Genomic DNA, 27,945 nt, shown 5'->3' with positions numbered 1-27,945 from the left:
TTTCTGACTGCACATCTGAGTTTATTGGGATTAAGTGAGCATGAGGTGCAAATTCAGACTGGCCATTCAGCTGCTGGCAGTGGTTTCTTACCTTTGATGTAGACTCTAGGCAAGATGTTTTGGAAGGGTGCAGCATGGAGCAAATCACAGACTTCCTCCTGAGACTGAAAACAGAGAAGGAGGGAAAGAAAGAGAAAACCATTTTTATTTTAAATCAGAAAGAATTTTCATTACTAAAAGCTTGAACACTGGAGTCAGCCAGACCTGGGTTCAAATCCTAACACTTCTACTTAACTAGCTGTGGGATCTTAAGCACGTTGCTTAACCTCTCTGAGCCTATTCATTTATCTGCAAAATGAGGATGAGAACAGTACCTATTTTAATGGGTTACTGTGAGGATGAAGTGAGAGAACGTATAGCCTCATAGCACAGACCCTGGACATAATGAGTGTGCAGTACATTTTCATTACAATCTTATAAGGAATTTGTTGAAAGAATTCAAAGTGGCAGTGGGATCAAATAGAGATGATGGACCCAGACTATGTTCATCTGGTTGGCTGTGAGGCCTATGGGCTCAAAGCAGGTAGCTAGACCAATCCTCCAATCCAGTAATACAGGATGCCTCTGTGTGAAGGCCTGGGTCTGGTTGCTTTTCTCCACCCCAGACTCCAACTGGTGAGGGAAGAGGGACTAGGACCCAGACAGGTTTTGATGGGGACTCTTTATGCATAAAAGTAAAGGCTAAAAGCAAACGTGTACTACAAAGCCTGGAGGAGAAAGTTTGGGGGAGGACAGGCCTGGAAGATATGGTCAAATGGGCTTACTGTACCAGGACCAGCTCATGATCACTGGATTTCAGTGACGGGAAAGGGGACCTACACGAGCCACCCTCCACGGGTCTTGGTTTCTCTTCTTTAAACTGTGTGGGGATCTGGATTAGGTAAGATCCAGCCTTCATTCAACTCTGATACTCTTGGCTTCTAAAGAATCTTGAGAAAATCAGGATTGTGAGGGCCCTTGGCTTCCTTAACCAGGCATGGGTAGAACATGGCCATCCTGGAAATCTAGCAGGCCAGCTGCTCAAGAAAGAAACCCCTAAACTCCCTCAGTCTTTGAAGTCAGGATGACAGAAGGAGGACAACTGAACTCTCCAGAGAGACCTGCTTGATCTGACTGTCATTCTCAGTTTCTTAGCCAGAGGGGAAATTTCCTCACTTTCTTAATTAATCTGTTCCTCCCCAAACCAGTAAATTAAGTAACTTGGTCTTTACTGCTATGTCTAAGCTTAGATCCTTTGATTCATCATATAATCTGAAAACTTGCCTATTGATTATTCAGGCTACTCTTCATTCATTAACATGGTGAATTACATGGATTGATTTTTTTTTTAATTTTTTAAATTTATTTTTGGCTGCGTTGGGTCTTCATTGCTGCACGTGGGCTTGCTCTAGTTGCGGCGAGCAGGGGCTACTCTTCATTGTGGTGTGCAGGATTCTCATTGCCGTGGCTTCTCTTGTTGTGCAACACAGGCTCTAGGCACGCGGGCTTCAGTAGTTGTGGTGCGCTGGCTCAGTAGTGTGGCACACAGGCTTAGCTGCTCCGCGGCATGTGGGATCTTCCCGGACCAGGGCTCGAACCTGTGTCCCCTGCATTGGCAGGTGGATTCTTAATCACTGCACCACCAGGGAAGTCCCTATATGGATTGATTTTTGAATGATGAACCAGCCTTGCATTCTTGGGGTAAACTTCACTTGGTTGTGATGCATTATCCTTCTTATGTATTGGTGGATTTTATTTGCTAATAATTTTTTGGGGATTTTTACTCTATATCCATTAGAGACACTGATTTGGAGTTTTCAAGTGTCATCGGTGTTGGCATTAGGGGGTAATGCCGACCTCATAAGTTGGAAAGAGTTCTATTTTTTCTATTTTCTGGAATTGTTATTATTTCTTCCTTAAATTTTTGGTATTCTATTTTCTGGAATTTCTATTTTCTGGAATTGTTATTATTTCTTCCTTAAATTTTTGGTAGAATTCACAAGTGAAACCAGCTGTATCTGGAGTTTTCTTTGTTGGAAGTCTTTTTTTTTTTTTTTTTTAACTAGGTATACAATTTCTTTAGCACATATAGTACTGTTCAAGTTATCGATTTTTTTTTAAGTGAGTTTTGGGGTTTTCTGTGACTCAAAGACTTGATTCCTTTCATCTAAGTTTAATTTATGGGCTTAGGGTTGCTTGTAGTATGCCTTTATTATCCTTGTGATGTCTGTGAGATCTATAGTGATATCCCTATTTCATAACTGATACTGGTAATTTGTGTCTTCTCTTTTTTTTTCTTGGTCTGGCTAGAGGTTTATGAATTTTATCGATTTTTTTTCCCCAAAGAATCATCTTTTAGTTTCATTTATATTTCCCTATAGTGTTTCTGCTTTCAATGTTGCTGATTTCTGTTCTTATCTTTATTATGTCCATTCTTCTGATTGCTTTGGGTTTAATTTGCTTTTCTTTCTCCAGTTTCTTATGGTGGAAGCCTAGACTACTGATTGAACACCTTACTCTTTGTTAATATACTATAACATTTAGGCTATTCTTCGATACCTCTAGTAATCAAGAGCTCAGTACTTCTGGAGGCAGCCCAACCCATTTTTGAACAATTCTAATGGTTACAAAGTTTTAAACCAAGGCAGCCTCCCAGTAGTTTCCATTCAAGATCCTTGTTCTGCTCTTTAGAGTATTACTGAATGTGTTTTTCTAGCCAGATTCTTCAGCTACCCTTCCATCTTTCTCCTCCTTTCAGGGCCGAGCACCTTACAAGAGCTTTCTACCTCTCTCTCCATTTCCCAGTCTTCACTTCCCTTCACAGCAAACAAAAATATCACGCCCAGCTATAACACGCCATGGCAATGGCTATGGAAAAGATTACTGAAGGCTGCTCTGTCACCAAGTTCAATGGATAACTTTCAGTCCTCGTACTATGGCATCTCTAATGTATCAGGCACTGTCTTCCCTTGGTTACTATGACAATGAGTTCTGTGGTTTCCATTATTTTGATTTCTCCTTTTTAGATTCTTTTGCAGGTTTGGCTTCTAACCACCCTTTGAATGTTGGTTTTCTCCAAGGTCCCTCTTTGTTTTTTTCTCCTCACTTCATTTTACCTACTTTGTCTCACCTACTCCCATGTCTACAAGCACTGCCTTTGATTCACCAGCTCTGTATTTCCAGCCAGGCTTCTCTTTCAAGCTCAAGACTTGGCTATCTACCTCCTTACTGGATATTTCCACGGGATATTCCACAGCTCCACATTTCTAAAGCTGACCTTCTTCTCCCCTTCTTATCTGAGGTTCCTTTGCTCCCAGAATGGCACAATAATCTCCTCACCTGCCCAAGTCTAAAACCCGGGGTTCATTTTTCGTCTCTCTTCCTCACGTCCCATGACCAGTAAGTCCTCATGTCTTGGATCCTCTCCACATTTCTCCACATTGACCACAACACTATGAGCTCCTTAAGGGTAGGGATGCCGCCTCTATTTTTACGTTTTATCCCCAGTGCCTAGGACGTGATAGTCTCTCAATAATTATTTATTAATGAATGAATATTTGTTATCTCACATTTCTTAGATGAATAAATGAATTTTTTTATCCACATGACTATCCTCCATATATGAGAATACTATTACATCCATTCATCCAACAAACATTTACTGAGTACCAGGCATTGTTCTAGGCTTTGCAGATATGATGTTGAACGAGATCGCTGTACTCACGTAAATTACATCGTAGTTGAGAGAGATAAAAACAAGTAAAACACACCAGAAAATTTCAGATAGCGGTAAGACACAATAGGGTACCAGGCTAGCGTGACTGGGAGTGGGGAAGGGACTACTTCAGAGAGCGTGGTTAGGGGAAACCTTTTTGAGGGGGTAGATATTTAAGTAGAGAACGGAATAAAGAAGGAGCCAGCCATGCAGATAGGAGGTGAGTGCAATGGTGCTGAGGCAGAGAGTAAGCTGGAGTATAGTGACGCAGGTAGTCATAGTACAGTCTTAGTTCCTAACAGAAGGGAGGGGCCAGATCATGCGAGGTCTTGTAGTATGGTATGAAGTCTGGAACTTAAGTGCAATGAGGAATTACGCAAGTATTCCAAGAAGAGGATTGGTACACATAGCCCTACTGCCAAGTTTTCTTATCTTTCTTGTTTACTTTTCTTCCAAAATTTTCAGTTGCACCTAGAAATGTCTTCTTACTAGGAAAGTTGCCCCCTTGCATGAATATCAACTTTCTATTTTGTTAATAAAACTGACCTTAGAAGCCACCTTAGGGGATGGAGAAAGGGGAAGAAGGTTCTGGGCCCCCTACAACAAGACCAATGTTGTTGTTTTATTCAGTTTACATGATGAGCTTCCACTTCAGATTTCCTTGGGGGAGACAGGAGTGTTCCATTTAGCCCCCCTCTGCACCCTGCGCCTCCCACTCGAGTTTGCAACCTGCAGGACCAGAGGTTCTTTGGGGGTGCTTCCTGTTGGCATGCTTCCTGTGTATTCTCTACCTTGTAATGCCATTTGTTACTGAAGGTGAAGAAAGAGAAGGATGTGGTTTCCTCATAGAGGTGGGAAAGCATTTGCCTGGAAGGTCCCCAAGGATGAGCTATGTGGCCATTTGCATGATGAGGTGGCTACATACCCTGCAACGCCTTTTGTGGAAGGTGCTTGTTTGGCATTCATGAGCTGAGGCCATGGCGGCTGATAAAAATGTCCAGTTCAGAGCACACAAAAGCCTGTGTCAGGGATCTGAACAGACTTCTCTGTGGGCACTCAGGCTAATGCACACCACCTTCTCATCCAACCTCTATCCTAAAGGATGGCATCTGGCCTTCCACTCTGCTAGGAACCCACCCAGCCCCTAGACTGTGAAGGCCACCTAGAATGGGTTTCTTCCCCACTCCCTGCCAGCTCTTTCTGCTCCAGCCACAACAGCTTTCTGTTACTTGAATTCACCGTCTGCATATTCATCACGGAATTTCTGCCTTCTCTCTGGAATGCTCCCTAACCTATTTCTCCCACCCCGCCTCCTCTGCTTAGTAAATTCCCACTTTTTTTTTAAATTAATTTATTTATTTTTGGCTGCATTGAGTCTTCGTTGCTGCACGCGGGCTTTTCTCTAGTTGCGGAGAGTGGGGGCTGCTCTTTATTGTGGTGTGCGGTCTTCTCATTGCAGTGGCTTCTCTTGTTGCAGGGCACGGGCTTTAGGCACACAGGCTTCAGTAATTGTGGCACGCAGGCTTCAGTAGTTGTGGCGCACGGGCTTAGTTGCTCCATGGCATGTGGGATCTTCCTGGACCAGGGCTTGAACCCATGTCCCCTGCATTAGCAGGCGGATTCTTAACCACTGCACCACCAGGGAAGTCCTCCCACTCTTCTTTCAGATCTCAATTCAAGCATCATTCCTTCCAGGGAGACTTCCTGGACCACTGCAATACCTCCCTGTCCATGTGGTTCCTTTGTTATATGTCCTCAAAGAACCAAGCTCTTTTCCTTTCAGCATCTGAACTCAATTTGTATTATACATGCCCACATGTGACTATTTGATTAATATCTACCTCTCCCTACTGGAATGTAACCTTCAGGAAGGCAGGGACAATGATTATTTTTGACCATATTTTACTCGCAAGAGTAAGCACAGTGCCTGGCAGATAGCAAATGCTCAATAAGTATGTGGAATAAAAGTTGAAAGTCTGTGACACACAAGGGAATTTAGAGTTAGGACAGAATCCTTCCTATTTTCGGTTTGCTTATGTAGGCATAGATGTTTCCCCTTATCAATAAAGGAAGTATTTTCTCTTCAATGTACTGATTGCCCTGTATGAACACTATGTGAAGTATTTCTGGTAAATGCTCCATAAAGCTGGATTTTCAGGTGTCTTTTCATTTTCTATTCCTCTCCCTCTTCCTTCCTGTTTTTTCCTACTTGTATGTATTTACTACATTTTCTACATTAAATATATATTACTTCAAAAAATTAATCTGGGAAAAAAATCTGAAAGTAATTCTTCTTAACTTTAAAGTAAGGAGCTTTTGGGGTCTTGATGCTGGAATCAGAGGGAAGGAAACAAAATCCTTGGTCATGACACTTGGCCCAGCAAGGAACAATATTTGCATAGGATTAATAACATGAAAAATACTGTTGTCTTTTCTCTCTTTTTTTTTTAGGCTACACTTAAGGAACAAATCACAGATGCAGAACAAAATACAAATGTTACAAAAAAATACAGCTGTGCCAGTATAAAGGTAAAAGGGTAGCTGACAGGAGGTCGGAGGTAAAAGTCTAGGAGTGGAAACTAGGACCGTTAATTTCGAGTCAAAATACTAAATAATGTTACTGAAAGAAGCAACAGAGGTGTAAGTAGATTATCTCTGATTACAAGGGAAAACAACAGAAGTAATAGAATGTAACATGATCAAATACTGAGAGGAAGAGAGGGAACAGATGTAAATGAGCTAAAAGTCTTATCTTTCCAACTAGGGAGAAAATAAGTATTGTTTAAAGTTGCTCATGAAGAAATAGAGGTTAGCCTCATATTACAAAGCGTTATGGAGATAACAACTAAAAGAACTAGAAACAGAAAGGATTAAAGCAGGTTGCCCTGGGGATTGAGATGCAGGCGGGGAGACACCCAGCGGAGGCAAGAATGATCTTTTTCACCATAAGCTCATCTGTACTATTTGATTTATTGTGTGCAATTAAGAACAGTTTAAAAATGAAGAGGCTGGATTAAATGGTCGGTAAGGGTCCCTCCCCTAGACTCTGTGCCAGGTGCTTTGTACCCGATACCTGCTTCACAGCTCTGAGCACCCTGTGACATAGGTCTTACAATTCCCATCCTACCTGTGAGGACGCTGAGACTCTTGGGGAGATGGAGTGTCCCAACCAGGTCCACAAAGTGATAAGGAAGCAGCAGGGCTGACACTGAGACCCAGGGCCACCTCACTTCCACACCCACTGCTTTCCCATAGTCGCCTATGCAGCCAAAGCCTTGGGAAGCTTGAAATATACCCCCCGCCCCCATTATATATACACACTTTATGAAAAACACATTCACTTATTAAAAATAGAGACAGGAGGAAATTACTTTAAAATCTCACTACATGCGAAACGTTTTAGCCTCACTCCTGTCTGACAGGATCACATCATTTGTTGCTTTATTTACTAGGCTTTTGGTCTTATCAACTAACATTCTTTAAACTTAAAAATTGTGACATACATATGCAGTTTGAAGAAGAAAGAAAAGAGTCTTGTGCCATCTTCTAGCTGAAAAACAGGCAATTACTGAAACCTCTGCTCCCCAAACTCCAGAGGTAATTTCTATCCTGAATTTGTGTAGACAATTTCTTCACAAGCAACTAATTTTTGAAGTTCTACTGGTGTGATTGCAAGGTAAATAACCAGACCGCTCATGTGGTCAACCTATCCCTATAAATTCCTTCTTCCTCAACCCTCCCAAACCACATCATTCTTGCCCATCCTGCAAAGCCCCATTCGAGATTCACCTTCTAGGACTCTTCCAAGACCCTTCAGTCTACAGTAGTTTTCTTTTAAAAAACTGATCAGAGCCCTTATTCATTCAGGTCCCTCACCAAGCCGGCTGAGCTCTCTAATCCAGCCCCAGCCCAGGGTGCTTCATCCCATGCAAACACTGATCAAGAGTCTTTTCGGAGGGACTAGCCATACTCAGGACCTGCATTTTACCTGCTATGAAAGGCCAATAAGAGGAATATAGAGAACGTGGGTATAATACTATGTAGAGACCAAACAAGGACGTCCCAAATTCTCAACACTTTCATTCTGACTAGGATATAGCCTGAGCAGAAATTAAACCGTTCATTTATTCATTCAGCAAATAGTACGCATCTGTCATACCAAGTCTCTCTGCAAGGTGCTGGAGATACAGCAGTAAGTGAGGCAGACCTAATGCATGGTCCTTACCAAGATGAGGAGGAAAACAGGTAAAATGGGTAGTTCTAGTTAAGTGCTACAATTGGGGTACTACAGGAATATATAATAGGGGTAATCATTCCAGACTTCTGGGGAGAATGATAGGGAAGACTTTCTGGAGAAGGAAATGCTAAGCTGAGACCTGAACAAGGGCTAAGTGTTGGACAGGTGAGGGTGAACAGCACCTGTCAAAGGCCCCAAAGCAGGAGGGACCACAGTGGGTGAGTGGGTGACAGCTGAATAAGACTGAAGCTTTCAGTGCTGGGGGAAGGTGGCATGAGGTGAGGAAGGAGGCGTGAACAGGAGGCAACAGCAGGATCTTGTAAGCCTTGCGCAGGTGTTTGGACTCTATCCTGATGGTTTTAATCAGGGAAGTGGCATGATCACATCTGTAGTTTCACCTTTTGGCTACAAGAGAGAAAGCACTGGGGAGGGCAAAAGGGGTGTTGGAATAGGCCAAGCGAGAGTTCGCAGGGCCTGAAGCAGTGGCAAAGGAGACAGAGAGCTGGGAGCAGATATCAAAGACCCAACTACAGACTGGATATGACAGCAGAGGGAGGGAAAGGACACCCATGCTGAGCTGTTCACAGGGTCAGAAGACACAGTGAGTTTGCAGGCAGGAGGAAGCTGAGACCAGATCCTGGCAAGGTGAATTTCTGTGGACATTCAAGAGAAGATGTCTAAAAGGCAACGAGACATAAGGCCTAGGGCCCCACAGGGTCCACAGAGTAGATCTGAACTTGGGGATCGTCAGCACGAGGATGGAAACTGACTCCAGGAAAAAGGAATACACAAGTGCAAGGGTAGATGTGAGTAGGTGCTTCTCCAGGTGACCAGACCTTTCCAGATATTTCAATTCCTCTGACTCTATGAGACCAAAGAAAGACAAGGTGCAAAGTGGTACCTGAGATGAAGGGGAGACTGATAAATTCTGGGCACGTCCATGTCTACCCATACACATCTGAACGGGGGTGGCAGGCCACCTTTCCAGCCAGGTGTGAGGCAGAATGCTACCCCTATGCACTTGATGCTCCCTCTTCCTTCCTTCCCTCAGCTCACCAAACATCCACTGAGTGCTTACTGTTTTCTGACTGGAGTGGGGCCTGGATGCTGCAGGAAACATGATGACAGATAAGACTGGAAAAACTAGATTTTAATGAAGTTTATAATATAGTAGGGGAAGAGAGTTAAAGATACCTGTGACTGGGAAATAAACAGAATCGCTAGGTGCAAAAGAAGTCTGCAACCAAGGGCTCTAGAGACTTGCAGGAGGGAGAAATAACACCAGGTGTCTTGCAGAGAACAGGCATTCGATAAAGTGTGTGCTGAACATGAGAACTGGGGGGAATGAGGTACTGATGGCCCTGAGATGGGCCTGGGAAATGTGCAATCACAGACAGAGGGAAGATAAGATCGGAGATGAGATGGTTGGTGTGTAGAGAGCAGGAAATCATTTGCTCAGCGGGCGAGTAACGGAGGGGTGGGCTGACGGGGCTGTAGGCAGTCAGACCCCTCAGCTTTAGGCGACTTCCAGGGAAGGCGAGTCAAAGCATCCTTGCTGGGCTGTGGGAAGAGGAGGGAGGGGTCTCTGGTAACCTCATTTCACACAAAGGCTCTGGGAAGTAGGGACCTAGCCCCAGCATTTTGGGGCTATAGAAACTAAGGCTCAGGGATTCAATCATTTCCCCAGAGGCTCATAGCTGTCAAGCACGGAGGTAAGACCTGAATCCAGGATTTCTGAGTCCAAAGATATACCCTTTCCAGGAGAGTACCTGGGAATCGACCTGAAATTGGGCTGAGAGAGCCTGATGTAACACACCCTGGCCTTCCCCTCTGCCTCTTCATGCCTTTTTGGTCTTATTCTGTGTCATCGTCCCTAGACTCAGCAAAACAATTTCTTTAAGTATGAGGCACTGCATATTCTTTTGGATATAGGCAGGGTATACGGTAATACTTATCTAATAAAGAAACGTGTGATAAGCTGTAGCTGAGACCTCTCAGAATTCTCTTGCTGATCTAGGTCTGGCTGACCTGCACTGGGGCTATAGGACAATCATCTTTTCTAAAACCAACCTTACCCTGTTCTTTCATCCTGCTCTGCTGAATGGACATAGGTCTTTCTTGAGAGGGACAAAAGCACGAGGACTTCCGTGTGCCTGTACCAAGTCTCAAGTTGGGAATGCTGATTTAAAAACTCTAAGTGACCAGTTAGAACCTGCTGGGTGGAAGATGTCCTCATCGTCTGAGTTCCCCTTACTCGTCATGAAGCCCAGTGGACTGTGCCACCCAGAACACCTCTTCAGAACCACTGGACTGCACACCTCAAATGCTGGGTGTTGGGAGGGAGAGGCTGGGCCTGCCATACGGCCAATGCAACAGCAAAGGCCCCAGGGAACTATGTTCATTGCAAATCACTGGAATGTGAAATTAGCAAATTCATGGACTGGGAAAAACATGGAATTAAGTCTGAGTTTTAATTGGAACAAAGACCCACAGTCTTCCTTCCATCTTACTGCCCTGAAACGGAAACAGCTGACTGGTTAATAATACCTCATTAGCGTCCTATGTCTTGCCATATTGCCTTGCTATATGGACTGTACATCTGACCAAGAGGAAGTGGGTACTTTAGTTGCCTCCCAGATACCAAAGTAGGACAAACTCCAGTGCCAGAATGTCAGGACAACGAAGCAGTCTCCAGGGGTCTCAGACCACTCTTCTTTTTTGGGAGATAAGGATTTATTTTTTGGGGGGAGATAAGAATTTATTTTTGGGGGGGGGGGAATCTCTAGCAGAGATGACAAAAAAGTATCACCCAGGGCTGCTGTGAATGGTTTATGCAGACAGTGTATTGTTCAAGGGTATCCCATCCTAGGGGGTGCCAAACATATCGTAGACATCAGAGATCGATTGTTTATAATGATTTTCCAGCAGATGTATTTTGTTCCATAAAAACATCAATATATTATGAAAATAATCAAAAGAAGGAGGTGGAAGATCTTGAGAAAGGATGATTTGCCTGAAGGCAACATATGTGCTAATGATGGCCCCGGGGTCATCTCACGTACCAACCATGACCAAGAGGCAGTGGCTGCTTCTAAGGTCCATCAACAACAACATTTTAATCACTTTACATGTGTTATTTGACTTGACATTTGTCATTTTCTTCTGGAAATGCACCCAATACTTAATTCACCCTCTAGGAAAAGACTATCCTTTGAAAAACTATTAATTTAGTGGACACAGCTTTTTTCCCCAGATATACTGAGATCATTGACATATAATATTGCCTAAGTTTAAGGTGTATGATGTGATGATTGATACCCGTACATACTGCTAAATGACTGCCGCGATAGGTTAGTTGATACATTCTTCACCTCACACAACTGCCATCTTTGTTCTTATCGTTGCGGTGAGAACATTTAAGATTTACTCTCTTAGCATCTTTCAAGTATATAATACAGTGCTGTTAAATACAGTCACTGTGCAATGTGTTAGATATATTTTTAAAACTGTCACTCTAGCCCCTTTCTTTCTGGCTATTTTTGAAAAAATAGAAGATGCAGATACATTTTTGTTTATAAAAGGAAAAATGTATAACCCCATCATCCAGGGGTCATCACTGATAACCTTTTGGGGTTTATCCTGCCAGGTTTTTCCATGCATAAAACATTTAAGCATATATTTTAAATAAGAATGGAATATAAAATATTATTCTTCTGTAATCTATTTCTATCACTTAGTGTATACTATCAACATCTCACCAAGCACAGTACAGAGTTTCTACTTCAGTGTTCTCCTTTGGTTTGTTTTTGTTTTTGCCTGGAGGTCTTTTAGTTCCCCCACACCTTTTCCTGAGTGATCTTCCTACTCCTCAAAACTATTTGACGGACTTCCCTGGTGGTGCAGTGGTTAAGAATCCGCCTGCTACTGCAGGGGACATGGGTTCCAGCCCCGGTCCGGGAGGATCCCACGTGCCGCGGAGCAACTAAGCCCTTGCACCACAACTACTGAGCCTGCGCTCTAGAGTCCGTGAGCCACAACTACTGAGCCCGTGAGCCATAACTACTGAAGCCCGCGCGCCTAGAGCCCGTGCTCCGCAATGAGAAGCCACCGCAATGAGAAGACTGTGCACCACAATGGAGAGTAGCCTCCCACTCGCCACAACTAGAGAAAGCCCGCACGCAGCAATGAAGACCCAATGCAGCCAAATATAAATAAATAAAATAAATAAAAATTTAAAAAAACACAATTATTTGATAAATGAATACCCACCAATGAACTGGCTTGCACAGCATTATCTTTCTCCCAAACAGTCTCAGCAGACTTTGTATTTTAGCGGGGCTTCTAAAGATCAGATAATATTTCAAATCAACAAATTAAGTCTCTAATAGGAGAATTTCATGTACTGTGATAGAAAGCAGAAGAGATGCTTTTGTTTTGGGGGTGCTCTTGGTGCCCCTTGAATTATAATGCCAAGGGGGTAAATGTGAGCAAGCAATAGGGTAGAAGCCAAGGATAGTAAGATTCAGCCTTGGTCCTGGTGCAGATCTTCAGGGTACCGCGGATTCCTTATCTCTAGCCTGACCTTCAAAGTCGGCCGTGTGCTTGATGTGGTTGGACCGTGCAGCCAGGGAGAGAGTGCTAATAAGAGATGAAGTCGGAGGAGAAGGTACAGCTGAATAATCTGGGCCTCACAGGCCAAAGCTGGGAGTTAGAATTTTAAGTACAATGACAGCAGAAATTAACAAAACATTATACATCAACTATACTTGAATGAAATAAATTAAAAGAAAAGATTTTTAAGTACACTGAGAAGCCACCTGTCAGTTTTAAGCTGGAGAGTTGCATGATCTGATTCACAATGGTATGAAGATCCTTTTTGCTGCTACATGGGCAAATCAGCTGTCTTTTATCCCCTAATGCTTTACCTACTAGTAAATTCCACCCAGAGCAAGAATGGAAAGGCAGTGACCCTCAGAGAAGCTCGATGGAAACATGTCTCTTAAGTTGAGCACAGGGAGAAGGCATTACTGTTTTCTTTTCTCTCAAAGACCTAGAAGCAGAGGGAAAGTCTCCCTACCACGGGCCCCTGGGAGGAGGGCAGCCGACAGTGGTGTCCTGCGTGCTCTCCCAGCAGTGCTCAGAAACCCGAGTGGCCTCCTTCTAATTTGGGCTGGCCAGCTTCCCCAGCTTTGGTTTTCTGTGATCTTGAACTGCTATTTCCTGCTCACAAATAAAACAGATGGGCAGCATGAGAGTCGTGGCTGAGTTCAGCACTAGCAGATGCCTCTATAAATTACAAAAATGAGGTCAGGGCTTCCCTGGTGGTGCACTGGTTGAGAGTCCACCTGCTGATGCAGGGGACACGGGTTCGTGCCCCGGTCCGGGAAGATCCCACATGCCGCGGAGCGGCTGGGCCCATGAGCCATAGCCGCTGTGCCTGCGTGTCCGGAGCCTGTGCTCCGCAACGGGAGAGGCCACAACAGTGAGAGGCCCGCGTACCGCAAAAAAAAAAAAAAAAAAAAAAAATGAGGTCAGAAGTAGCTCTGGGGCATATGTTACCAAGAGTAAATCCCACCAACTAGCGCAAGTAGCTGAAAAAAAACAAAAGCCCTCATAACTTTTCTTCCTCTTTATACATCATGTGACCCTTTTTCATCTTAGCTTTCCAGATTCCATGATTCAGTTTCCTTCACACACCCCTCAAGTTTGTGTGATGAAAAATGTTAGACGTACAAAATATTTGAAAGAACAGTACTCTTGATGTAGAGTCCCAGTGAACATTTTGCCATATCTGCTTTGACTCTCTCTGATTTACTGAATCATCTGAAAGTAAGTTGAAGCCATTGCATCACTCAGCCTTAAATACTTCAGCATGCAATTCCTGAAAACAAGGACATCCTCCTACGTAACCTCAATGTTATGATCACCTATATTAAAAAGTTCTTGATATCATATAATACTAACATTTCCTGGTTGCTCTTAAGCTGTTTCTTTCATAGCCTTTTTTGGGGGATCTAGGATCCAACCACGATGAGTTTTCTAAAGTGTGAAGACGAAGCAATTTCTCTACCAAAAAAGTATTCCAGTGATTCCCTCCTTTGGGAACCTCTGTGTGTTCCTGCTTCAGTACAGGGTCCTCCCTGGGAGAAGCTAATGAGTGACAATTGCTACACTTACCAAGTGCCATTTACTATTACTATGGCTTAGGACAACCCCTAACATATTACGATTCTGAGAGTACTAGTCGTTAGAGGATTAGTAAGAGCTAAAATTGCTCTCTGTCAACAGAGCAGGTAAAAATGAAGAGATTTTTGAAGTCAGGATGCAAAAATACTGTATTGTAAGGAACCCACGTAAAAATTCAAGGGATGAGTATTTTATTTTTGTATTGCTTTCAGTCTTAAAATTTTCCTTTTCTATCTTACTTAATTTAAAACTGATGAACTATTAGGGATTTCCATGAAATACCACAAAACTTCATGTTCCCAACTCACTCACTCTAGGGGGCTAACTGGGCATCTGACTTCTCTTGGTTAACAGATAGATTCAGGATACATATTTAAAAAAACAGGGTCGGTGTGATCCTACGCGTGTCAGATTCCTGTAAAACAGCAGTAGACTCTACCTTTAGGCTCTGTTTCTGGGTGAATGACTACATACCAGTTCTAGCTGATTTCCTAAGGGGAATCATGAAACCATTCTCAAAAACAGTATTTTCTTAAATAACATTCTGAGTCTTGAGGCAACAAAGACAATAACACTAACACTTCTTTTTTTTTTCTTGTCTTTGTCGAGTGAGCGTGGAGAAATGAGCTGGAAAACTAGAGGTGGGGCACCCCACAGGAATCCCCACCCTGGCTTTCCCGCAGGAAGGGGGTGGCGGGGGACAGGGCCTGACCAGAGAGCCCAGCGGTCTAAACATTCCCTTATATGGACGCACATAGATGTCAGTGTTTCCTGCGTACTGATGTTAAGCCCCAAGGATACAGGGCGTGTGGAACAGCCATGAAATGAGGCTTCCCACATCCACCACGACCCTCCTTTGCACACAGGGTACGAGCTGCAGCTTCCAGCCCCTCAGTGGGGACTCCAGGTGCAGTGGAAAGTTCACCGAGGCATGCTCCATCTGGTCCTGCTCCGTGGGCCCCTCACTTCCAGGAGCTCTCTGTAGCCCTGGCTCAATAAATCAGTACTTTAATTTCCTGTGTGTGTGTGTGTGTGTGTGTGTGTGTGTGTGTGTGTGTGTGTGTGTGTGTGTGTGTGTGTGTGTGTGTGTCTGTGTGTGTCTGTGTGTGTCTGTGTGTGTCTTTCCCCACCGATCTGTGCCTCACTTGAATAACGCTATATATTACTTACTATGTCTCACCTCCACCCCCCGAATTGTCAAGGGGAAAATGAATTATTATTCTGGATCAGAATCATGTCTGGTCAACTAGGAAAGATCTACAGCCAAGAAACTGACCTCGAAAGTAGCTTTTCCTTCCCTCAAATGCATGTCTATGTCAACTAAGGTGGGCATTTTCCAAAGGGTGGGAAATGCGGGTACAGTGCAATGGAATTTCATAATAGTGAGTCACAGCGAGAACATTTTTTCCTTTTCAGTTTCCTAGTAATCTTTCTCACAAGTTTAATGAGAAAGTCTCCACTTGGAACCAGCATGTCTTACTACTTCTGTAACATTTGCTGATCTCTGTTTTTAATAGACAGAGAGAGAGTGCAGGCCTCAAGCTCAGGGCCTAGGCACACAGCAACTGGAATTATATCATCGTGTTTTGTTTTCATGGAATTTATTATTCTGGTTGCTTTCTAATGACAGCAAGAGAATATTGTGTTTTAAATGGAAGTGATATGAAGTTTCCTTTTAAAATAAGTTTAAGGTAAAAAGTTACTTTAAATACCAATAGGACCAGTGGTCTGCAGATATGGCAAGAACTGTGCCGACAACACGTCAACGACGAAGCTTTGGCAATACTAGTTAAGAAGACGCCTTCTAGAACAGGGGTTCTCCACCCTGGCTGCACATTACAGTCAAGTGTGGAGCTTTTTAGGCATTTCAGCCAGGGCCCCACTGGCGAAAATTTTGTTTTCCTTGGAGTGGGATGGGGCTCAGACATCAGGATATTTTAGGAGTTTGAGTGATTTTAACGAGACCATTACACTACCTCCTGGGTGTTTGAAGATCTGTAACACTTAGTAGAGCAAACTGTACCAAACGACCCCCGAACCCTCAGCTTCTAGGCATTCTGTCCACTGGGGTCTCGTCATAGAAAAGTCATCAATACAGAAGTGAGTAACCAAGGCCCTGATTTTGTGGCAACTACCGGCAAGGTTAATGACATCAGCATAGCATATTCCAAGGACAGAGGTGGCTTTGGACGAAGGTGACTGACCGCCTCTGTTGCCCATTGAATGGCGGTATCTTGAAGATTTTAGAGGACCAACAGGCATGTCTCTACGCATCATCTAGGACAGAGATGACATGTTCCTGCCCCCATTCATTGAGACTATAATTAATGAGCTCTGTATTTGGGGCTGAGGATGCAATAGGGACCCTCACCTGGGAAATCTTTCCTATCACCCCCACCCCTCCTCTGTGTTCCACAGATCAGTGCTTGTTTGATGCCACTTTTCACTCAGTTGTTCTGAAATAGGCTGGTCACTCTCCAAACTTATTTGACCACACACTTTCATTAGTAAAATTTGAGCAAACACTTCAACTAGCACGTATTTATTTGATCAACTCTAGACAGCTGTCACTGTTGAGCGCTGTGTTAATAAACAGGAGGGCTGAATTTATTTCCTGTTTTTTTAGTAAGTCAATAGTTAAAGGCCCTGAGATCATCCTGCCCACCCCGCAGAGGGCTAGCCCTCCATATTGAAAGGCAGAGGGTGTAGACGGTGAACAGTGCCGTCCAGGAAGTGATGGTGTCCAGTGATCGGTGAGCGCCGGAGTCCCACACGCTGCCTGGCCTGTTGGGGGGTCTCAGTCATGTCTGAAGAACCAAAGACTCTTACTGACAGACCATTTTTGCCAGGAATCTGATGAACCTAACAGGTGTGTTTCCCAGATTATGACAGGTCTGAAAGGATGTAAATATATTTAAAAACTGTAAAGCCACGGAAAGGAAAGGTATTACTGGGAGTCAAGATGCCTCCTTCCCACAAATCCTGGCTCGTCTCCAGTTGAGAAAAACACTGTGTTCTGGGTTTGGGCTGGAGGAACCACTCATACAGTCAGGCAGAGGGGAGCCACTTGATGGTGCCTGGGTGTGGGGACAGAATTCGTGTTCTGCGTAACTGGGGGCATCTTTTCTCAGGGTGAGGAGCAAAATAACCCTGGATCAAGTATAGGTGGAATATGGAGTGACAGTCTGAGGTGGGTGGTAGAGGGTGGGCTTTTGCTTTAACTTCCCATGCATGAGGGAGCGTGAACATTTGTTCAGCGTGGGAGTATTTCCTCTTAAAGGAAAAAAAAAAAAAAAGCAATAAAGGCTTACTGCACTAAATTCAAACAATAATTGAGAGTGCAGAGTAAAAGTAGAAGATTCCTAACCCCTGTCTGTCCCGGTCTCCCTCAGACCCCACAGAGGTAATCATTCTTCTCAGCTTCCAACTAAACAAAGTAAAACACACACACACATACACACACACACACACACACACACACACGTATGTATACGTGGAAAATTAATATGTTGGAACATAAACACACTGGAATGTGAACAGTGGTTATCTTGGTGCGGCACTGTGCTTTTTGTTTTCTTCTTTCTGCACCTGTCTTCTAGCGAAGAATTTATTTCAGTGATGCAATAAGAAAAGCAAAATGAAAGAAAAGGGACTATAAAGTGGAAGCAGGAGATAGAGGGGTCAGACATGGAGCTGGAACTAAAACAAAAATAGAAACAAAAGCCAACAGAGCAATCTGCAAAGCTCAGGAGAGCAGCTCTCTGGCCCTGAGTATGTGAACCGTGAGGATCTTGGGTTCTTGTTTCAACTCCTGTACTAGCTGAGTAGCTGTAGCTCTGAGAAGGTTATCTCCCTCGGCGGGACTCAGTTTCCTATCTGCTAAATGTGGAACTGGGATTGCACCAGATCAGTGGTACTCAACGGGGGAGGTTTTTATTAGGCAATATCTGGAGACATTTTTGGCTATCATAACTGGGGAGGTACTACTGGTATCTATGGGGCAGAGCCCAGAGATGCTGCTCAGCACCTTGCCACGCACACGACATGCCCCCCCCCCCACTACGGAGCATCTGGCCCCAAATGTCAGTGGTGGTGATGTGGACACACCTGCCCTGGATGGCCTCCGATAGCTCTCCCAAATCTGACCAGCATTCAGTTCTGTGAGTTTGGGCCTGAACCGTCCTCACGTCCTGTAAAGATAAGTAATTCTCTCATGACCGACCACTATAGCCATGGCTCACTCTGCTATACGGAGGAGAAAATAAATAAACAACAGGCCCAAAGGCAGGGAACACTCTCAAGCCCTGCGTGGGAGGCTCTGCAGACTGAAGGGCTGTCTCCACAGGGACTCAGGCCCTCCCTCGCTCCCATGAAAGAATAGGGCCCTCTCCTGGTGTGAGTTGGCATAACAAACAATGGGCCGATGGCTCGAAAACCACACAAAATTTGAACAAAAACCTGGTGATTGTGGAATAGTTCCCTTATGATTTCTCAGGGTAAAAGATACTAGAGGAAATTCTAGTCATTAGGAACAGAATTTCCTTTAAAAACACAACAGCCTTATAAATAGATACCTAACAAATATGGTCCATTTCAGATTCGATTCAACAAGTGTCTATTAAAAGCCTGCCATGACCAGCCCTTTGTGGACACTTGATAAATGACAGACACAGCACTACCACTGTGCACAGTGGGGAGAAAGAGGGCTTTTCAATCAGACGTGTGGAGACAACTTGGAAAGAAATGAAATTGAATTTCTACCTCTCACTCAACACAAACATCAATTCCAGGTGAATAATAGACTTAAAGGTCTGTTACGCCTGGAAAGGCTGAACTCTAAAACTCTGAGAAGATAACACATCTTCATGACTTAAGAGTAGGGGACACTTGTTTGAACAAGTCACAAGAGCATCAATCATACAGGAAAAAGAAAAGGTAAATACAATAAACCTGAAGAACTTCTGCTCATCAGAAGACATGCCACAGAAATATATTTGTAATACATGTATCTATAATATATAAATCATGTCTACCAATCAATAAGGAAAAGATAACTCAGTAATAAATAGGCAAAAATACTGAACAACATTTCACAAGAGAGGCTGTCCAAAGGGGAATGCCACATGGAAAGAGGCTCAGCATTATTAGCCATCAGGGAAATCAAAACCAGAGTGAGATATCGCAACATATCCACCAGAACGGCTATGACTGAAAAGACAGACAAATCCAACCGGTCATGAGCGTGTGACGATAAAACACTCTCATGCATTGCTGAACGGGAGTATGTACTGGTACAACCGCCTCGTATAGCTGTTTGGTAGTATCCACTGAAGCTAAACATATGTCTACACATTGATCCAACCATTCCACTACTAGGTATTGACCCAATAAAAATGAGAGCATACATCCACCAAAAGAAGTGTATAAGAACATTCATAGTATCTTTATTCATAATGGTATCAAGCTGTAAACAATCCAGACATACATCCACAGTAAGATGGATGACTCAACTAGTCTATGTAGTGGGAATACTGCATACTGCATACGCAGTTGGCCCTTGAACACATGGGTTTGAACTGTGTGGGTCCACTTATTCATGGATATTTTTCAATAGTAAATACTGCGGTACTACAAGACCCGTGGCTGGTTGAATCTGCAGATTGGAACCATGGATATGGAACGGCAGATATGGAGGGCCGACTGTAAAGTTACACACAGATTTTCAGCTATGCAGAGGGTAGGTACCTCTAACCCCCATGTTGTTCAAGGGTCAACTGTATTACTGTACGCTTGTTAGACCATCATTAAAAACACCAAGCAAACAAACAACCCATCCCATAGGGATATACATGTTCTTCTGTACTGCTATTGCACCCTGAATTTTTTATAAACACCAAACTTAAAGAAGAAAATATATCTTTGTCCAATCAATCTTTTCAATTTATATTCTCTCCATCCACAAATCAATGATATATTAATAATCTGTTAAAAAAAAAAGGCAAGCCACAGAGTAAGAGAAGGTATTTGTAGCATATATACTGATATGGAACCCACAACAGGACAGAACCCTGCAAACATTAGACAAAGGCAACACGAGTGGGCAAAAGGCTTCTTACTTTGTACTTTTCAGAGTCCTTCCAGTTTTTCTGAAACTATGATATACTACTCATATTTTTTAAATTAATTTTTAGTTCAATGATAATCATGAATTTATTTCCCTTGTAAAAAATTCGACATTCCAGATACGGCGAAAGTTCCTGTTGACCTCTAATCCTAGCTCCCTCCCTGATACCTAGAGAAAAATGACTGAATTATTTGCGATGATTTTCCTAGATTTTTTTTCCAATGCAGGGTTATTTTGTGAGCTTTATTTTGTTTATTTTACTTTACGGCATCATAATGTGTGCCTTGTGTTGGAACTCACTTTTTTTTCCACTCAGTATTATGTCTTTCACCATTTTCTATGTTGTATGTGCAAAGCCACTTTCATTGACTGTTACGCAGCCCTCCAGAGCACAGATGTTCCAGTTTAAATCGCCCTTCCTCTACAGACATATATTAAGAGTATCTCCTTCCTCCCTCTCTCCCCTCTTCCTATCGTTTTTTTATTAGTCCTCCTATTTAATGAGATCAATATGTCATTTGAATATTTAATTCCAGCTTCATAAATTAAAAAGCTCCTGCCTCATTCTAATCTTGGAAAGCACTGTCTTAGCTTGGGGATTTCCCCAGATGTCTAAGTAGAAAGCAGAGCGCACAGCTTTGGGGAGTCCTGATTCTCTCTATGTCCCCTCCCCACCCCCATCCCCCCAAGGACTGGGATCAGTACCAGAAACCTTCGCTTTTGTTCTTTCACCTCTGCTGCTGATGTGCTGTGTGACCTCAGGCAAGTTGTGCCCTCTCTGGTTCTCCACTTCCTCACTTATGCATAGAGGGGGTTGGGACACATATACTGTTGGAGTCTCTCTCAGCTCTGAAGGTCTTTGATGTGAGTGTCCTGTTGTCCTCCGCGGTATATGCAACTGACCACCTAGGCAGGGATGCCTGAGACAGAATTTTCCTTTCCTTGTAGCCTCATCCACAGTCTGCCTCTTGGGGTCTAGACAGGGGACGCTAACTGATGCTCCGCATGAAAGGCGGCGCTGACGAGAGACACTAGGAAGTGAGGCCTCAGACACCCGCCCTCCCCCACCTCCACGTCTCTTGGTGCTCCTCTTCCTGTGGCCTTGAGCGTTTTCGCCTTTGTATCCTTTTTATTTTTTATTTTTTTTGCGGTACGCGGGCCTCTCCCTGTTGTGGCCTCTCCCGTTGCGGAGCACAGGGTCCGGACGCGCAGGCTCAGCGGCCATGGCTCACGGGCCCAGCCGCTCCGCGGCATGTGGGATCTTCCCGGACCGGGGCACAAACCCGTGTCCCCTGCATCGGCAGGCGTACTCTCAACCACTGCGCCACCAGGGAAGCCCTCGCCTATGTATCTTATCCCTGTGACTTCTGACTGGCTACGTTGCCATAGCAACCAGGCCCACTGAACCATGTTAAAAACCAGTTAGCAGGAAGAGGAATACTTAGCTGTCTCGAGAGTCCATCTAAAGGGGCACAGAGAGGCTATTACTCCCCACAGAAGAAAAGCAAATCAGGCTGTGTTTCAGAGACCGTCAGGTGGGAAGGGTCTGAGAGAGCAGCGGGTCCACATCCCTGGCTGCAGAGCTCACTCGGTTCGAGGCAGGAATCCTCTTGGACTCTTATTCTAAGATCTTGCCCTTACTGCTTCCTTCCCACCTCTACCTTTGTTCCACCTCCTTCCGAATTCCTTCCTTCTCCTGCCCTTCTCCCTGTGCCTCCTGCCTCCAAGACGACCCCTGGACAGAACAGCTACAAATAGCCCTGCCCTTCACTCACCTTCCAGCTGCTGCTTCTCCCAACAGCCAAAGGGCCTTTAAGAAAGTAAATCAGACCCCCCCACTCTCCATCTCACAGCATCCTAAGGTTTCCCGCGGGGCCCACGCGGCCCAGGACTGAGGCCATCCACCTCTCTCACCTCAGCCCCCACCTGGGCGACATTACCTCTCCACTCCAGCTCACTCCAGGTTTCTCTCCATTTCTGAAAGACCTCAAGCTCCATCCTCTCCAAAAACAACACAGCCTTCCTGGCACCTGTGACTCTCTATCTGTCCTGTTTCTCTGTTTATTCTTTCACAGCACGTACCATCTGCATTCACATCTCTGGTTGTTTACTGCTTCAGTCGCCACCCTCTCCAGAATAAAAATGGTAGTAATTTGTCTCTCTCATTCATAGCCATTTACGCACCACTTAGGACTGCACCTGGCAACGAGCAGGCTCTCAATACCCTTTTGCTGAATGTGTGTGCGGACAGAGGAAGGCAGGAATGGATGCTGAAAGATGCTCCTGCTGCGTCCTGAGGATCAAGCAACACCCCTCTGCATTACCTTCCACTGCGCCGGCTGTACCAGTCACCCCGCGCCTGGAGGGCTGGGCCCACCTGTGGACGCCTCACGGGACCAGAGCCAAGTGGAGAGCGCTGGGAGTGTGTGAAGAACGCAGCCTCTGTGAATAAGCCATGAGGGCTGGCCCGGTGGAAGAGAGTGCGCTGGTTCCGTGTGGTCCCGAGAGGTGGAAGCACAGGGACTCGTGCTTTTGCCCATTACGCTAACTCTGACCAATTATGTGGTTCTTACTGTACTCACTTTATATGCCTTATCTCCTTTCAGCCTTTAAACTGCGCTGCAGGGTAGAATCACTGTCTTCCATCACAACAAAAGGAGACAACACTACATGCCCTTCCCTTAGCCTGAAACAGCTGTCTCTAGTTCTCCACCAGGCCAGTTCCTGGTCATTTTCCAAGTCATCTCCTCAGAGAAGTCCTCCCTCACCCTCAAGACCACACCAGGTTTTAGGTTCCCAGCAGACCGGACCTGGCACTCATCCCTCGCAGCACTTGCTGTGACAGTAAACACACTGTTTCTGTGTAAACACTTGTTCAGTGCAGGTCTGCCCTCCACCATCCAGGACACGAGGTGGGGCCAGCTACCGCTGCATCCCCCAGTGCAGTGCCCACACTGTGGCAGCCAGGAGTTAACCATGTGTCTAGGGAGTGAATGGAAAACCCAGGCTCCGAAGGACTGCTGAGGCCCTGCCGCTAGCGGAGGGGGTCTGGGATGGAACCCAGGCCTGTCTGACTCCCGGGCCTGCTTCCCCTCAGTGTCCGAATAGTCGGAGTGGTCTGAATGGAATGGAGAGGAGCGTGTGCCCGCCCTGGAAGAGCACAGAACTAAGCTGCAGGGCTCCTGGGCGGGGTGGCTAGAGGGGCCTCGGGCATCTGTTGAGGCGGCGGAAGGGGGGGGGGGGTCCCTTCCATCCTCAAGACATGACAGTCCCTCGGGGTTCAGGACTCACCAGAGCTTGCTCGATAAGCAGGCAGAACAGGATGGCGTTTCCCACCTCCCTCAGACTCTGGAACACGTCGGTTTTGAGCTCTGCGTACTCGATGATGTCCTTCAGCTGGTGGTGGAAGAACTCCAGGATCCCTGGGAGATGCAGGGGGATGGTCAGCTGGAGGTTCGTGCTAATCACTATCTGCAGGATCTCACGTAATACTCATAACAATACCATGGACTAGGCACAGTTACCCCCATTTTCAAATGCGGCTCAGAGAGGGTAAGTGGCGCGTCCACACTCACACAGCTAAGTGGCGCAGCTAGGAACGAAAACTAGAGCTTTCGGCCCCAGCCCTTTCCTACTCTGATTCACACTGACCCAGGGCCGGACATCTTGGTATTCAGAAAAAACCCCTGGGGCCAAACTCATAGTCTCCACCTTTCCCCACCCCTCAGGCCCTAAATTCAGTCCACGTGCTTTCACTATTAGGAAAGGAAAGACTTATTTCTCTGCGCAGAGGTGGAGTGGCAAAAACTCCTATTTCCTGACTTACCTTAGAAATGTCACTTTATGCCACACCTGGGGCACCGGCCTCTTTCAAATAGACACATATGGAGGAAGGAATGTAGACGTGCTGAGCTAAGGAAGGCCTTTACAGCTATACCTCGCTATTCATGATTTAACTGTTCTCTCACTTGTGGACCTCTTCCAGCTTCCGGGCAGTGCTGTGAAGCAGGCCCAGTGGGCATCATTTACTTTCACTGATGGAAGATGATACTATTACTCAGGGGGATTAAAAATGGTCCAAGGTGATTCAGTGGCAGAGGTAGGGTGCAAACCCAGTGCTCTGACAGCTTGCTGCCATGTTAGAGAAGCAAATACTTCAAGGTAGATGGCCAGACTCTCCTTCCACAGTGGGATGGGTCTGGACTATTTTCCTATCACCGCACCCGGCCCCTGGTTCCCCTGGTCACCAACCTGGGGAGCCGTACTCATGCCGGGGCAGGCGGCATATCTTGGGCATGACCTCGATCAGTGTTTTCACATATTGGAGAATGGTCCCTTGGAGCTGACAAAAGAAGAGGACAAGATGAGTGAAATAATCCACCGCTGCTGCATATGTGTATCTTGGGGCTGAACACTGGGCTCCTGGGGCATATGGAGGTTCTGTTGAGACCCGTGGGTAAGTGCTACGGACTGAATATTTGTATTCCCCCCAAATTCATATGTTGAAACCCTAATCCCCAGTGTGATGGTATTTGGAGATGGGGCCTTTGGGAAGTAATTAGGTCATGAGGGTGGAGTCCCCATGATGGGATTAATGCCCTTATAAGAAGAGAGGGGAGAGAGAGACATCTCTCTCGCTCTGCCATGTGAGGACACAGGAGAAGGCAGCTGGCTGTGAAGTAGGAGGACGGTCCTCACATGTTGCCACTGTGATCTTGGACTTCCAGCCTCCGGAACTGTGGACAATAAACATTTGTGGATGAAGCCAAATGGTATATTTGTCACAGCAGCCCGAGCTGCCTAAGACAGCAGGGCACTGCTCCCTGAGAGGAGAGGCAGGCTCTCTCCCAAAGGTGGGGGGCAGCCTCCTTGCCCTTTGTAAGGAAACATGGGCCTTTGTAAGACAGAAAAGGGAATGCTCTCAGTGTTACCTTGGGCTTATAGTCTTCAAGGAGGGCAATTTCTAGGCATGGGGTCCCTTCTGGGGTTGGAGTACTTACATGAGATCCAAACTAAGATCTAAAATGAAATGGGGCCAGGGAGCTATGAAGACTGAGACAATATCTAATTTAAGCATGGAAAATTCATGGCACATTCATCCCTCCCGTGTCCCAGGCAGACATCGTTAATCAATTACCACATCTTCCTTCTTAAATTTAGCTTCACAACCTGGAACAACCCCTGGTTATACACAGCTGCTACCAGAGGACTGGAGTTAAGAGGTGAATCCTGTTTGCTATTCCTGACATGGATATGCATTAATCTGTTTCTCTTTTGTCATCTCAAAATTTTAAGAAAATTTGTTGAAATGTTTCAGCCTTGCTGCAGCAGTGTCCTGGGGAATTAAATGAAGGTTCAGATGGTCATACTTGGGGTGGGCATAGAATAGTGGCAAAGGTCTATGGAATTCCCTCGAGGCCAGTGGAGTATTGGTAGCACCAGTCATCAAGAAATTCCAAGGGGGAGAAGCGTGGTGCTTTATTAGAGATGTCTGCCATGGGCATAGGAGGGAAAATGGCAGCACATGTGTCATGGATTTGTCAAGCTCAAATTAGATAATGCAGCACAGGAGATGGGTATGAGCAGTCATTAGTAGGCCTTCAAGTCAAAATCAAGATTGCTGAGTTCAGTTAGTAAGTACTGGGAGTGAGCTCAGCGTCAGAAAAGGAGAGGCAAAGCCACAGGTCAGAAGATGCCCTGAAATGTTACAGAGTGATAGGTAAGAGGAATCAGGGGATAAGAGCAAAGGATTCCCTGGGTGATTCCTATAGACAGAGCTGAAGAGCCTGTGACTTGATTTTCCAGGCCAGGTAAAAAGTGAAAGCAAGCCTCATTCCTCTCAACCCTAATGGCCTGTCCCAGGCCCCCTTCCTTACCAAGCTCTTGACGATCTTCAGCAGTTCCTCCATGACCACAGCAATGCCCTGGTAACCCAGGAGTCTGCAGATGGTCTTGAAATGAGGGGGTCCCACGAAGTTCCTATAGGAGCTGTAGATGTGGCTGTAGGCAATGTTGAGAGGCTGGAAAACAGAGGATGTGGCCAAGTCAGTGGCAGAGAACTGTGAGTCCTAGCAGGAGGTGTTTCAATCATAGAAAGGATAGAAACTTGATATCCTTGTTCTCTCACTGGGGACCCCTATGAATACATTTTGCAAGCTGCTCATAGAGAATGGTGGTCAGTGACCACAGGATCCAGCGAAGGTCATCAGATGGGGCAGCAGTTCCCTGACAGAAGAGGAGAAAAGGCCTCCAGGTAAATATCTTTTTAATAGGACTCATGCTACCCACAACCGTCCACACACAAACCAGGACTTTCACAATTGAGCTATGGGATGAGGGTGAAACAAATGACTTCCTTTCTCTAGGGGCATTTTCAGTACTAGGAACTGGCTGGAAAGACCATGTGAGAACTCAACAGCTGCTTCAACATTGCCTTCTTTCTACTCTGAGGCGCCTCCACCTATCACAGGGAGGCGTCTTGGGGACCAAGAGGACTGGGAGGCAGGAGACCCTGCTGAGTGCATGGGAAAATCACGTCGGCTTTTTGAGCCTCAGTTTCTTCATCTGCGAAATAAGGGGGATGGATTACAACAGTGGTTCTGTAGCTTTTCGATTAGCAATTAAAACAAAAAAGATGCCACGGAAGCAAGTACATGAAACAGACAGAAGCAGAGTTGTTCTGATTGGGTGCTGGTTGGGGGCCACCCTCATTGTCCTCTGGACCCCATGAGACACCATCGCTGAATTAGTGGAATCTCTTTAAGATCTTTCTGTCTGAGAATACAGGGCCAAAATAAAGGGCTCTGAATTGGTCTCATCTAGCTGGTGATGCACTAAGGTTATCACTGACTTTGTTTTGAAATGCTGCCACTTACGGAGCACCTCACGCCAGGCTTCATGACGCCCTCCAAGTGCATTTTCATTTAATCCACACAACCAATGTATGTGATCCGTGACCCATACAATTCCTGGCCCTAATTCACAGATGAGGGAACTGAGGCTCAGGGTGGTAAGTAGCTTGCGCAAGGCCACACAGTTCATAGGTAACTGAGCCCTGATCTGAACCCAGGTGGCTGTGATTCCAAAGGCCATGTTCTTAACCTCTACCTACAATGGTGAACTTTGGAAGCTGAATTATTACATAAACCATAACCTTTTTTTTTTTTTAAGAAAAAAACTTCACTTCTAACCTTAGTTCTGAGTATAGTTTTCCTATCAGGAATTGTAAAAATCTTGTACCCAGAACATGCAAATATGGAAAGACCACATCTGATATTCTATTAGCCGAAATTCTCTATAAGCTGGCTAATTAGAAATCCTACATGAATTAAATAGGAACTGTAATGATGCTTTTGGAGTTCTGCAAGATTCTCAACTCTGGAGCCATCAAGGGAAGATTTAATTACGTTCAGTCTAGGTTTTGCATTAAGTACGTTTTACTCTACACGAATTATTCTAAACTTTACGAAACAAGCATCACAATTATAGTACCCTTGAATAATGAGGGTACAAGAGGAACACATTAGAGTGCCCACTAACAACAAGAATTCGTGAGGAATCAGAACACCCACTCATCCAGCAGGTTGAATAACAGTTCTCTTGGTAAGCTAATGCCTATATATGGGGAGGCCTGGAATGTGAGAA

The 27,945-nt window shown here is 45.1% G+C and overlaps 1 protein-coding gene across 1 annotated transcript in view; it reads right to left on the bottom strand.

Moving 5' to 3' along the window:
• The window catches only part of CYFIP2 (cytoplasmic FMR1 interacting protein 2), a 131,567-nt gene that overhangs the window by 13,090 nt on the left and 90,532 nt on the right, over nt 1–27,945 (bottom strand). Inside the window, exons 24-27 of the mRNA XM_033853510.2 lie at nt 26,178–26,321; nt 24,553–24,643; nt 23,593–23,723; nt 92–164 (exon numbers count right to left, since the gene is read on the bottom strand). Of these exons, the coding sequence (XP_033709401.1) occupies nt 92–164; nt 23,593–23,723; nt 24,553–24,643; nt 26,178–26,321 (439 nt within the window). The remainder of the gene's footprint in view (nt 1–91; nt 165–23,592; nt 23,724–24,552; nt 24,644–26,177; nt 26,322–27,945) is intronic.

The sequence above is a fragment of the Tursiops truncatus genome, chromosome 3 (assembly GCF_011762595.2).
Source record: "Tursiops truncatus isolate mTurTru1 chromosome 3, mTurTru1.mat.Y, whole genome shotgun sequence".
NCBI classification, from domain to species: Eukaryota; Metazoa; Chordata; class Mammalia; order Artiodactyla; family Delphinidae; genus Tursiops; species Tursiops truncatus.
The sequence above is the reverse complement of the archived record's forward strand: the minus strand, read 5'-3'. Positions and strand labels throughout refer to the sequence as shown.